The sequence below is a fragment of the Apaloderma vittatum genome, unplaced genomic scaffold, assembly GCF_000703405.1.
Source record: "Apaloderma vittatum isolate BGI_N311 unplaced genomic scaffold, ASM70340v1 scaffold42177, whole genome shotgun sequence".
Classification (NCBI taxonomy): Eukaryota; Metazoa; Chordata; class Aves; order Trogoniformes; family Trogonidae; genus Apaloderma; species Apaloderma vittatum.
Genome location: NW_009728702.1, coordinates 14,124 through 28,334, shown reverse-complemented (window position 1 = coordinate 28,334; position 14,211 = coordinate 14,124). Strand labels below are relative to the sequence as shown.

Sequence of the window (14,211 nt, the reverse complement as noted above, 5' to 3'; positions counted from 1 at the left end):
ATTACTTAAGATACAAGCTCACAAATTTTTCCTGCAAAGTGGAAAATAATAAATGCCCTAGTTTCTTAGCAATATGTGATTTTTACTTGACAGCTATCGCTTGGTGGCATCAACAGCAGCTTGAGTCTCGCATCCATTTCTTCTCATTCGCATTCTTTCTTTTCCACTTGAGTGAGGCCACCGAACCCGATTCCTTTGGGTCCAAAATTTTTTGCATAGCAAACTGCAGAAGAAGGGGGAAGGTAAATGATATCCTGAATGTTTTCATATAGAGATAAATGACTTGGGGGTTTAGTGCTACTACCAAGTTTAAGTTAGTAAAAGGAAGGACATCTGAAATGATGTCTTTCCCAGAAGTATCAACAGGTTCTAATAGTGAAACTGGGATCACATATTTGAATTTAAAAAGGCACATACCATCTTCTCAAAAAAAAAAAGAAAAGAATATGTATTTAAGATCTAGGTAACATTTTGTTACAGCTCGTTTTGCCTGACAATGCACAGTAAAATCTGATGTGTGTGAGTAATATGGACTGAGTAATAAGTCTGAGTTTTTTTCAGAGGAGATGAAAAGGCTTAGTCCAGAAACTGTGGATGGTAGTTTAAAACCATTTCATTTGAATTCTGTATTGCTAAGTGTATACGGAGTTATTTAGCACAACTCTGCGAAGGGAGTAGTAGTGGCGAGCAGTTTTCTCTAAATATGCTAATTTGATCGCTTGTAGTTGTCAGTCTGTACTCAAAGTCAGACCTTAAGTATTCTTTAGGATTATCTATAAAATTCAGCCTAGTATATAAAAACTGCATTTTTTTCTCCATAAGCTATTTCTGAGTCAAGTGAAAACTGTGAACTTTGATCTGAGGAGAACATCTGGATGTATAATTTTGCATTAATGTGTTACCTTATGTGCTGCTGATATACTGGAAGTATCTTTTACTGGCAAGAATTCGTATTGGGACCGTGACCTTAAACAGATCACCGTTGATGATCTGTATGTTTGAGGATGCATTATTTCTCTTTGTAAGTGGGACTGTGCAAGTACAAGAGTCTGCCCAGGAGGTAAGGCCGGTGCTCCTGTTAAAAGCTCTGAGGACAGATCGAAGAGGATGTCATATTTGTAGAAAAATTAGAACTTTAGATTTTAAAGGTTAATAGCAGAAGATGCAACTGTGGTGTTGCCACAACTCTTTGCTTTCAGAAAGTTGTTATGATAAAATTAAGTTTTGATGAAGTTGTTAAGCATGCAAGAAGGTAAGTGGTGGTGGCAGTGCTTGGTCTGAAAAGACTCATTTTAGATTGACTCAATAAGCCAGTTCAGCTTATTACAGTGCTTACCTTTACAGTAAAGCTCTCCATCCTTGTCTGTAACGTTTGTAGATTCTAAACTCTTTCCACAGATAGCGCAGCGGAAGCACGTCTTATGCCACGGCTGAGGAAATTAAGACGACTTGTATATTACAGAAGGTGCACAGCTAACGCGTAAAAGAAACAGCTACTGCTTTTCATGGTAGGAAAAGGTTACATTTGTTCATTGGTCTCATGGCTTCCATTTTTAGGGATTCTAGCTTAGTCTTTTCTTCAGTTGCTTTATCCCATACGAAGATCTTGCCTAATGACTTTTTCCCTAGACTTCCATTAATAACAAGCGGGGAGCTGTAGGTACTACTCTTTGTTTTGGCTGGTTTTGATGCACAGAGGGAATATTGTAGTGAGAGCTCCTAGAGCAGAGAGCCTGTGTGTCATGCGAGACAGGCTTTCGTTTTTCTAGCCACAAGATCTCTTTAATATATCTACAGTTGCCACCACAAGTAAATGTTTAAAATTATAAATATCCCAGGAGGTGTTAGTAGAATAATAGTGGTAGAAGAACCAGCCTGTACAGTAGCCAGGAGTTGTTCTTCAGACACCAATGAGATGCAGCAAGTTGAAGGCAGCTTGCGAAAAGCACATGGTTTTAAACTGGAAAATATAGTGGACCCTCTAGCAATTTGCTAATTCATCCTCCTGTTTTCTTCATCAGGACTATGAGTAAAAATTTAAGAGATCAAAGACCTATTAGCTGTAGTTTATCACTACTATAAAAGCGTATTTTGTTTCTAGTGCTGTAGCAATGACTTACTTTTCCTCCTCCCATAATCTTCTCTGCAGCATACACTGATTTGCCACAACGAGGACATTTATCCACATCTACCATCTTTTTGGCAAACTTTGAAGGATTAGTCGGAGTCGAAGGGCGAGCAGACTTTGGTGATCCCCTAAAACATAATTTTTTAGTGTTTTAAAAATACTCTTTAAAACGTTGTCTTCATTTTAGAAAAATGATTTAATGATTTTTTTGCTAAGGGATAAGACTTACTAAATTACTGGGTTTAGACATGCAAAAGGGGTGAGGGGAAAAAAAGAAAATGGAAATATTCTGTGGAATTTTGTGTTGTGTGATTGAAAAGCTGTTACTATAACTGCTGGTGTTACGTGTTTTGGGCTGAGTATACGGAGCTGAAGGCAGCCACATGCAGAAAAGATTATATTTAACAAAAAGGAAAAAAATAATTCTGTTTCACTGAGAGGCAAGACAAGCTACAAGAAAGACCTCTATATTCTTTTTAACTGGCTGGCTGCTGGTACTCAATGAATGGAAAATAAAAACTAGGTTTTGCAGGCAGTTGTTTTGTTAGTCTCTGTATCATTTGGACAAAGAACTGGGGTTCTTAGCTGGCCTAGGTTCAAAAGCACATCAGAAAAGTGGTTTTGCTTTTTATTCTGGACTTTGTGCTTATGTCTTTGTGCTAGCTTAAAGCTTTTTACCGGACTGTTGGACTGCAACAGGTCATTAAATCTACAGGACACGACAGTTTTTGATGCAGACCGCTGCCAGTAATGGATTCATATCTTAGACAGAGCGGCAGTGAAATACATTATTTAAGCTTTTATTTCCTGCATGGCGTATTGGTTAATTGGTTTCCTTATGCTTATACCAGAGGAAAGCATTGCTGATTTGGAAACGGGCGGCTCTGAGAATTGTAGAAAAAATACTATAAACATGTACTGATGGAGATAATTATGTGCTTTTGGAAGATGGTATCCCATTAGAATTCCTTTGTTCAAACGTAGTCTCGGTGTGTTAGTGTTATCTGAGCCACGGGGAGAATTTAGCAATGTTATTTCCCCCACTGAGAGGAGAGTTAAGAGTATGTGGTAATACGATTGTTTCTCTAACAGTAAAACCTAACTGTATTTTAGCCTTTGACAGGAAAAAAAAATTAAAATCTCGCATTCTATAGTGAATGTGACTTCTACCTGCACTGTGCTGCTAATAGCAGATTACAATTGCGGGGAATATTTATGTCTGTGGTGGTGTATAAAGGCTCCTTCTGCAGAGTAATTGCCCATTGAAGGAGGAAATAACTTGTAGAGACAGCTTAAAGAACCGAACCTCATTAAAACGGGTAAATCACTGTTGTCCACTGGAGGAGAGGTTGTAGGCAAGTCTGCTCTGCTACTCTGTGCCAGATGTTGTTATGGAAACAGAATAAAATATCTGAAACAAATGACAAGCAGTACCAGAAAAAGGCGCGGTCAGTGGGATTTAACTCACTGTTGTTGCAGGTTCAAGCCCAGATGATCACCAGTATCAGTGCTGAGACATCCTGCCCCTTGTCCGAAGCCGATACCTTTGGGACCGTATTTTCTCCCATAACAAGTTTTGCAGTAGATTTCGGATTCATGAGCTGCTACCGTGGTACTGTCCAGAGCTTTTCTGCAGGCCACTGAGAACAGGGCGAGAGAGGCATGTGTCAACATTTGCGCTTTGAAGTTTGAACTTGAAACCGAGCCTCAGCTTGGAAGGACCAAAAGCTAATGAGTGCGAACAGCTGCTCATTTGGGGGTTTCAGTGAGCAAGTATCTGTGTTCTGAGAAACATGAGCAACACTGCTGAGACCAGTCTCACACGTGGCTTTACTCGTCGAGTGGAAGCTGGATTACTCTCTCACCAGTTCCTTGCTCATCTGAAACCTGGTTGGCTTTTGGAGACTGAATTTTATTGCCGGTCCCATGGATCTCCTTGCTGCTTATGCGTGGAAACCAGACAATGATGAATGGGAAATAAAAAAAGTAGCTACACTCCTCATCTGCTTGGTGACTGTGTGTGCTGCACAGCTCCCACTCCACAGAGAGAGGACGAAACTTTTGGTTGGGAGTGCTTGTAGAAAAACAGGTTTTGTACTATGCTTAAAAATCAAAGCGTTAACACTTCTTACAACTTGGTCACTATGTCAACAGTGGCTGATGGAGAACTTTTTATTTTCTTTTTTTCCCTCTCTAACTTCTTTAAACAAGTACATGCCCCACAGAGGGCATTCCTTGGAAAATAAAGTCACTTAGCTCAGGTAAAGAACAGAAACCTATGAAATATGGAAATATTGAAAGCGGTTGGAAGTCCAAGCTGTAGAAGAGTTAGCTGAGTGTTTGATCAGTCCGTTTTCCCCCATGTTTATATTAACTGTCCTGCCATGAGCCTAAAATTGATCCACATCGGGGAATTTTAAGCTGATACTGGAACCACTGCAGCTTTAATTCTGTCACCGTACTGTGTAGAGGGGAAGATAATTTGCCCAGACCTTTGTAATTAATAGAAATTAAACAGGAGCCTTCTGTAAATGTGTGAACCTGACCTCATCATGCTACAGTCTCTTCTGCTTTGAGAAGATAATTATGTTTGCTGAGGGAGTTAAGGGATGATGGAAACTCTAGGAGCAGATAAAGCGTTTCTATTTCTGGCACCTTGGGGTTAGAGTATCAATTCACCACGACAGATGGAGCAGAAGCCCTTCAAGTGCTATTGTTGAAATAACTCCGAGACCTGTCATCTGCCAGCAGACACCGCGCACGAGCCGGCACTAAGGAGCTTCAGGCAGGCGGCAGGAGACCCTGCCAAAGGTCCATCACAGCTACACCTTCAGTAAACGCTGATGGGAAAACAAGGTGGGTAAATGGCAACCAGCATGGGAAGGAGAGTTTGTTGGAAAGGAGTTTTATCTTGTAATGTTTGTAAGGAAAAAACTATTGGGTGGAGAGAGCAGGGTTTACAGATTAGTGTGTGTGGTTATTACCATGTTAACAGGTTGGGTTGAATTGTTTATAATGCTGCCCAAACTTAGACTTTTTGGTTGAAAAATACTCGTGCGGTTTGAGTGTCTAGTGAAATATAATGTAAAATATAAATATAAAATTTACTTTATATTTAATATAAAGATACATAAAAGATTGGCAAAATAGGTAACTATTTCCATACCTGAGATGAGGTTGGGGAGGATCACTTTTCTTCTGTTGAGAAATGAAATCCTATAATTGGTTCATCGAAAAACCCATGAACATGATACTGAGTCGTCCCGAGCTGCTGATCAGTGTGTGTGAATCATGGGGGAAGTAAAGCCAATTAACATGCCTCTCATATGCCAGCTCAGCCTAGATGCATCTTTAGTTTTTGACCTTAAACATACTTTTGCTGGGAATACTTTTTTAGGTATCTAACCTGTTAATAATTTAGTTCAGACTTGCAACTGCAAGGTGCAAATAAATAAAAAATACACAGAAAACAACAACACACCTCCAAAAAAAAACAAGACCAAAAAAACCCACGAAGGAGCCTCAACTAACCAACCAAGCAAAAAAGAAAACCTGACCACAACAGACTAAAGAGTTTGCAGAGCTAATGGATGTGTGTTGTTTATCATGAATCACTACGAAAAAAAAAATATTGGTTATGCTAAGAGTGAAACTTGTTCCAGTACTAAGTGGTGGAGAAATGTTAACTATGCCCTATAAGGATACTTGTTTAGACTGGAGAGTCTACTCATTTGTCATCTTCTGCCATTTAATTTTCTAGCATTTGATAAAGCCACAAGCATCAGCCTTTCTCGTAATTACCACATTCATGCCCCTCTCCCCATAGTTTCTCTGGTATCTAGTATTGAGTTATAGACAGCCCATGGAAGTGGTAAGAAATTTCTAGTTTTCAGAAAACTGCTCATTTTAGTATTGTGTAAGCATTGGCTGGAAGTTGTCAATTTGGTAAAAACTTGGAGGGAATTCTTCCTTACCCACTCTTTTAGGCATCACTTGTTACTGGGGAAAGGCGCTGAACCGTGCCCTCTAGGCGTGGGAGAGCAGTCTGGTGCCTCTAAAGGAGAGTTCTCTATCCACCCAGGAAAGGAGGGTGAGAAATTCATTTCAGTGTCTTCTAAGCTGTCATGCTGGAATCGGTACTGCAAAGGTACCGTATCTCAAGCGTTGTCTGCAGAATAAACTTTTTAGCTTTTTTTTTAGTTCTCATCAGATTGATTCCCACTCAGTCCCCATGTGTTGCCTGGTCTAGTCGAGAGGTGGCGTCCCTGCCCAAAACAGGGAGGTTGGACTAGATGATCTCTAAGGTCCCTTCCAGCCTAGGCCAGTCTATGATTCTGTGATTCTATGATTACTCTCCCCTCAGAGGGCAGACAGAGCCCAGTTGATACCTTCTGTCTAATTTTCCAAGTGCTAGCTCGTCTGCAGAGAAAGCGTCATTCCTGGGAGCTGCCTGCCAAACGTTCCAGAAGCGCTTGGAGTGCAAGAGTAAGTGAAATGGGACCATTAAATATAGGGAAGGAGGGGACTGAGGTACTTGTAGGGTGTTGACGGGAGATTTTCGTGACACCGGGATAATGTCTTTCAGCTTTCTTGTGTGAAATGAATTAATTTTAGGGTTCACTATAAGAGTAATAGTCTCCTATAATATCCTATTAAGACATCTTTCTGCTTTATGAGTGCTGTTTGTTTAGTTCTTCTAAACTTGTTAACTTGAAACAAGCCCATAATATGTGAGGTTGTAGGCCAGAAGGTAGGGTTTCGTGGAGTTTGGCCTGGATACTGTGACTCTGCAGCATACTAGTGTCCCGAACAGTAATCGTCCACTGCGTGTCGGGAAGAAGGAAAGCCGGGAGCATGAGAGGGTTGCTTGGGGGAAAGGGCTGGGAAACTAGACTGGATTATTAAGAGGTGTTGGGGAGTAGCACAATGGCGTTTCAGAAAACTGGCTGCTGCTACTTTGAAAAGAGATAGAGTCGCCTTCCATCTTTCCGTTAGAAAAAGAATGGGAAACAGGTTTCATCTTCAGGGTTCTAGAGAGTGCCAGACTAGATTCTGTCTCATCATGCGGGACTTTAGGTAGGCTGACTCACACGTGACAGCCCTCTGCTTTGAACTTTCCCAGAAATAAGATGCATAAGCTTTGCCAAAACTCTCCCTGTGTGAAATTCTGTCTGATGCTGGTGGCTTCCACCTTCCTGCCCATTGCTTACGGTGTTTAAAAGCCTGCCCTGGGGGTCCCCTGAGCAGACGCGTTGAACTGGGGAAACTATGAAGCTGCTTTATTGCATGCAAGGTAATACAAAAGTAAATTTACTGGTTTTCATGGAAGATTTATACAGAGCTATGGGAATACTGGGCAGTTAGAAAAGTGTAGCTCAGCTTACTGCAGAGGAAGCACGTCTTGTGAAAACTCCTCCCGTTGCACTGGATTTCCTCGGCGTGGTACACTGTCTTTTCGCAGGCGCCGCATTTGGCTCCACCTCCCCAGTTCGGCATCCTCGTATCTGAAGCGTAGCCTAGAAAATCAAATTACATAAGTGCATCAGTAAAAGTGAAGTGTTTCAGGCAGAACTTTTCTTGGTTGGTTGGTTGGTTTTGTTTTTGTTTTTTTTAAATTATTTTCCCCCCTCTCCAGCCAACTGCTATTGCACACCTGCACTATAGTGCCTGCCTGTGTGGTAGCAGGTATATGTCCTGGCCAGGGGTGAGGGTGATAACCTGGTCCTTCAGGGGGCAGAGGCAGTCTAAATCCTCTGTCCTGTTCAACCCTCTTTCGTAAATAAGGATTTACAAACCATCCCCCTGCTAAGAAGTTTGAAACTAGACCATCTTTAAGGTCCCTTCCAACCCAAACCCTTCCATGATTCTGTATTTCTTAGCTGGGTATATTGTGATGGTAAATATGTGTAATAATTGTGAAGTGTTTTAGTGGAAATGTACTAGGATCACTCCAACCTCTTCAAGAGAAGTGGATCTAGGGTTTGTTTTCCCACAAATAGTCACTTTCTCTCAATCCTGCCTTGCATCCCAGCATAGGTTTTTTCCCCTCAGTTTTTACTTTATGTGTGTCGATCTGTTTGTGAGGTGATTTTTAATGGACACTAGCAAGCACTTTAAAGCTTTACTGGAGTTTAACCAGAAGTGTGGCAGTATTTGGCATAAAATTTGCTATAGAACAGCATTCCACCTGGAATTCCCAGTTAACAGATGGCATACAGTACTATTTATATCTCTGCAAAGCCAGTGCTGGTTCATCCAGTGCCACATGAACTTCCTTGGCAACACATATTAAGGCAATTTTCTGTGTCAGTAAGATATCGTTTTATGCAATTCATACCTGGATAATTCCACCTTGAAGTTTAATGAATGTATGATGTTATTTCAGAGGATACTTTCATAGAAACAATTGTTGCTTTTCTGAATTCCTCATAAAACAGCTGCAAGAGCACTGTGCTGCACAGCCACTAATAACAGATATATTCCTAGGGTGCTTAAGGCGTGTTTGTCAATTGTTTTTAAAAAAAATCAAAATATCAGAATAAAAAAAAAAAAGAGCAGTTACTGTTCCAGTCCTTGCTGTCACTGTTCAAGTGACCTGACCAAGGTCACCCAGGAGGGCAGTGTCAGAGCCAGGTTAGGTGGCCTGACGGCAGGGTCACTAAGTAAGTGCCCTTCCTGATGATTTGTGCTATCACGCATCTGAAACAAGCCCAACCTGTGGTTTGCCCTTCTGTTCTCTTGTCTGAGTCATCATTTCTGGAAAGACTGGGACGTCATCTTGTCATCTGCACGTCGTATTATCGGGTTGTTCCAGGCTCCTGGCACAGGCCTTCCTTCTCCTTCTTGGAAAACCGGTCACCTTCTTATTATAGTTCTTTTGAAGCCTGCTTGTGCTATTTCTGTTTGATTAAATTCACCATAAGATATTCTCAACCAAGAAAAGGATTTTGAACCCTGAACGAGGCCTTCTACGTGAGAATTGTCTTCTGAGATCAAGTGAGAGAGAGAGAGGGGAATTTATCACAGCGGTGATACATAACATAGCTGTTATTTTCAATGGCTTGCATTTTAGACTGACGTTTTACCCTGTCTTTACATGGGGTGCTACCTGTGTTCATCGTCACCTCAGTAACTGCTGTGTTGTATCTGCTGAAATTAGCAATTTCTACGTGCCAGCTCTGCACAGGAATTCTGCACAGGGAATTCTTCTGACAACTAACACTAAAAACCGTGCAGTGGTATAGAAGACATGCCTGTCTGTCCAAAGGAAGGTAGCACAGGTGTGTGTGTGCACATGCCGAAGCAATAGCACTGAAGACGTAGCAACATGGGCACGTTTTGCAGTCAGTGTCTGATAGCAGATACCAGCATATCCAAACATCTTCGCTCTAGAACTGTGCTTACTAGTATGTCCTTAACCCTGTATAATTACCTATTTGCGGTTTTGACTGTTACCTGTCATCCTCATGCAAGATCTCATCTCCTTCTCTTTCTGAGGCTGATTTGTACTCAGCAGAACAACCTCCCCAGCTCAGCCAGCCTAGTCCTCTGCTGTCAGACAGCAGCAGCAGCATCGTTAATCTCTTTGAGACCCTCTCGGTTCTCTTGGGAGGCTGTTCACGAGCCAAACTGCTCTGACGGTTAGAAAACAGTACTGATGCAGAAAGGAAGAGAAGACTCAGCTTGCCTCTAACTCTGATTATCTGTAATGTAGCCAGTAAGAAGCAAAAAATCTGATGTAGCTGAAATAAGAAACAAAAATAATTGTGCGCAAGGAGCAGACTATAAATTTGGTCCCTTCTTACTCAGTGAAGGCTTTACTGAGCAGCCCTGTTAAAGCCTTTTTTCTCTTCTTTAAATGAGAGATAAAGGAACAGAGAAATCTTTCACATTGTTAAAATATTATTGTCTTGTTCTGCCATTCTATATTTTCTCCTATTTTTAAAGGAATTTTGTACTGGGTTCCTCTTTCTTCTCTTATAAAAATAGTTCAAGTAACGCTTCAAACAATTTAAGAAAAGGAAGAGCGACGAGAGATAAAAATCAGTTTTGTGACGCTTTCTTGAAAATTAAAATGAGATTCTTGTGTTCACAATGTTCCCTTTCAAATGAAGTTTCCAATCGAATCCCTTCCAAGCTGGAGCAGCACCGGTAGCAGTCTGGGAGGAGGGCGGTTTGTCCCTCCAGCCTCTGTAAAACCGCTTCTGCTCTTCAGGTTCCCCTCAAAGGCTCACCAAACATCGCAATGAGTGGCAATGGGAGACTTGTTGGAAAGTAGCTCTAATTACATCATTGGCTGAAGACAAAAAATAATCTCTGAAAAAGTCTGATAATGTGTGATAGTGAACCTGGTGCTGTTACAGGCTGTGGTTAGAGCTCTCAAAAGAACCACTGCTCCCAAGGCTAACTATAGTAACATGACTGGGCGCACACGCACATTTTCCATGTCTTTTTGGCATCACCTGATGGGAAGCTGTAGGAGAAAGAAGTCAAAGTGAAAACATTCCCATGAGGATACTGGTGTAAGAACGGCGGTGCGTGCTGTGAGGGCTGCGCTGGCTGGTTTAACAGCCGACAAGTCCGTGCCCTTTGTGTCTACGCTTTGCTCATCTCTCCGAATGCTGAATTGCAGTGGCTGTCCCTGTGAAGGCTGTCTGTACAGCACTGTTACCATGAACTAGTCAATTCTATGGGGCATGTGGCATTTGTAATTTTCTCCCCATCTGCACCATAACAGTGGATAAAGCTCCGTGCTTACAGCATGCAAACAGAACTCAGTTTCCTGTGTGTCATGAGAAAAAACGATATACCCAAAGTCTTAATTTTACTTCACTTCCTTGGGTGTCAATATCTAAATCTCCTAGAAATTCCCTGAACTCAGCTGTCTTAATCTGCTTCACTTGCAGTTACTGCCAGCCCCATGGTACTTGTTATATTTTGGTGATCTAGTGGGAAGTAGACCGGACCCATTCTAAATGTTTTAAGCATGTGACACGCTTCAACTTTTGAGTGTTCGTATTGCGACATGTTGGCGGCACTCTGGGTACTGTTAAGCTGGAGGAGTGTTTTTGAGCTTGCTCTAATAGTATTCAGCAGCTTGAATCGTTTCGCGTCCAAATGCAGCTACTGTATGGAGCAGCATTTATACACGTTAGATGTGCAGCCAAGGAGACATGCCTCTCGTTACTTAGAGTTTGTAACACTACTACGTGGGCTAGCCTCAGAGCAAGGAAGCCTTTGAAATGTTTCAGTGCTTTGCACAGGTGTGAAAAAATGTGAGCTGCTGTCTACTGAGCTGTTTGTCATAGCGTCCAAATTTGGATGTCACCTAACTGCCTTGCTCTTATCAGAGTGCTATTGATAAGAATATAATCCCCAAATATATTTAGATCCATTGATCTAAATGGGAAGTGGATGCAGTACTCTTCTGAAGAAGTGATGTAGGAGAGTAAAAGGCAGTGCCGGGTTCTAGACAGCGTGTTGTGGGAAAAAAAAAATATGTTGAAAATAATTCGGATGTTTCCTTGCTAAACAGAAGGTTTTTGCTTCTGAATGCCTACACATCTGATATCTGAGTGGACTGCAGAAGTCACGTGTTGAGTGGCTGGGATGATGGTCTTGGGGTGCCACACGTGCTACAGGATGGCTTTGAAGGGGATGAATGGAGCGGGAAGTGTCGCTCTTTGTGACCACTGGTAGAAGTGGTGGTAAAAATGCTGAATCAGGACTGATGGATGGGGTGTGCCCTGCATGTCTCTCTGTTTTAGTCCCAGCTAGCTGTTTGCCCTAAATATACTCAGAGGTATAAGAATGCTGATTGCTTACCTAATAAATAAACAGTAATAATATCAAATTAATCGCTGTCCACACTGGAATGCAGGAATCGAGGCTACATGTGAAATTCTTTTCCCAGCTGCAGTCTGTGGGAAGTGCCAGTGCAGCCAGGACTTCACTCGGTATCTAATCGCAGCTCCGCTGCTGACCTGTCCTGTGACCACCCGTGACTCCTGCGACCGCCCGTGGGGCTACTCGCCTCGCCAGCACCATGGGGACAGCAATACGCAGACAGACAGACAGACTGACAGAGAGCTTCTGTGTTACAGGCAGCAATGAAATGCTGCTGCAGTTTTTCTTTGGAGCTAACACTCGCTGTTGGGTTTTATCTTGATGTGTCTGCAGTGCAGGGCACAGCCCCTGCCGTGGCGTCTCAAAAAGCCTGAAGGTGTTTTGGTCAAAATCTGGTGTGTTGCAGAAAGTGCTCTCTTGGCAGAATAGATTGATGATAGATTAAATGTTTGTATTTGAAGACTGAGTGCAGTTAAGGAAGATGCAGTGTTGTTATGTATTTATAATCATATTTCTTATATTCCAGTGCATTCAGTGGCCTATGGATGCAGTAAATTCTAAATTTTTTACTGTCGTACATTTAGCCTCCACTCTAATCTCATAATGACTAGCATTTCTCCTTTATATCTGCAGCAAGCCAACATGTAGAGATCAAGGGATGAAAATTTCCACACTGACACAGGAAAGTAAGTATTGATTTTTTCCATTGACACTGGTCGCTCTAAGTTACAGAAGCCCTTTAGAAACAAAAGATTTTAAATGACTTGCTATGAAGCACACAATGTGCAAAGCTGATAGAAAAAACCCAGAGTCCTGTGTCTTGAGTCCTTTGCTTTCATCTCAATTCTAACACATTATCTATCATTTTCTAGCAGAGTAACACCACGTTTATTTTAAAACTTCCTTGATGCACACTTCTGCAGAAATATAAAATTGCACCTCTGAAAAATGTGATACTCTGACACTAGAACAAGATGTTTAGTTCGGACTTAAAAAATTACGCACGTCCCCCCCGTACTTGCACATGCTCGCTCAGAGTTCAGGTTGAATCCTGTGGTTGATTCCCACGGTACAACTGGCCCGTTCCTTTTTCTGCACCTAATCCTGGGTTCTCAGCTTTCACTTTGCCTTCCACGAGATGCTTCTCTAAATTCTTATCCGTGCACTCAGTCTTTTAAGTGCCAAGCAAAACTGCTGGAGACTGGGAAACGGTGCCATGATCATTGAGATCAGACAAAGACTTATTTTATCTGCATACAAGACTTTATTCTTTTAAATAATTTTATTCTTAGATAGAAAACTTTTCAAAGTATTTTCTTCTTTTTTTTTCTTAAACTATTGGGGCTTTCCTGAAGACTTGGCCAACTGTGCTGTCTTGTAATGCCTGAGTGATGGATGTGTGAGTTCTTTCATCCTGCATTCTTATCTAGCTCTTTGCTGCTGGGTCTGAATACAAGTTTTCTTTCCATTTGATATAAAACCAGTTGGTTACTGATGTTAAATATTTTGAGAATTTGGGGGTTTTGTTTTTTTTCTTCTAGAATATTTTTATCTGAGGAATTATGAATGCACATAACTTAGTATGCTTCACCAAGTGTATGTACAAAGACAAACTGTTTGGGGAGAACAGTTCTGTAGCTTTCTAACAATTTTAAAGCTCCTGAAACTTCTGTTCTTAAGTTTTGCATGTAATAAAAATGTGAGTCTCATTAACAAGGATCCCCACAGCCCTGTTCTTGTAACACTAGTAACTGCTCAACAGGCTGAGAAGCCCAGAAGAATCCCTCTCACCAGCTGGCTACTCCAAACATAAAAATACCCCTCTCATCTCTGTAGGACTCGCGTTTCTGTACTGTTCTTACAAATTTTTCTCTGTCGAGCAACAAGCTGTGTCTTCCACTTGCTATAGAAAAAAAAAATAATAAAATCTAATCCCCAATCCCTTGTATCAGACATTCTTGGCAGAACTCAATATGCTCTACTTACCGGAGTCGCTTGGTGTTTCTCCCTAATTTCCTAGGGTTTGAACGCGAGGGATTCCTGCACTCGTTAAATGCAGCGGCCACTTCTGCCGCCCTATAAAAGCTGGGAGGGGAGGGGAAAGAGAGCAGGCTTCGGGGACCTGAGCAATGCCATTGCTATCACCGAGCTGAAAATAACCTCTGACAAAAGCCTGGCATTTTGTCCCCTTATGTCCACTTGTGAGTAGGTGGACAACAATGCAGCCCCTCAGATTA

The 14,211-nt window shown here is 41.7% G+C and overlaps 1 protein-coding gene across 1 annotated transcript; it reads right to left on the bottom strand.

Moving 5' to 3' along the window:
* Positions 1-143: 143 nt before the first annotated feature.
* On the bottom strand, positions 144-7,626 carry CSRP3 (cysteine and glycine-rich protein 3 (cardiac LIM protein)). Its single transcript, XM_009874149.1, has 5 exons — positions 7,513-7,626; positions 3,597-3,768; positions 2,121-2,256; positions 1,337-1,430; positions 144-223 (listed from the first exon to the last, which is right to left on the bottom strand). The coding sequence occupies exons 1-5, from the start codon at positions 7,622-7,624 to the stop codon at positions 144-146; spliced, it is 594 nt and encodes a 197-aa protein (XP_009872451.1). The 5' UTR covers positions 7,625-7,626.
* Between the last annotated feature and the right edge of the window lie 6,585 nt (positions 7,627-14,211).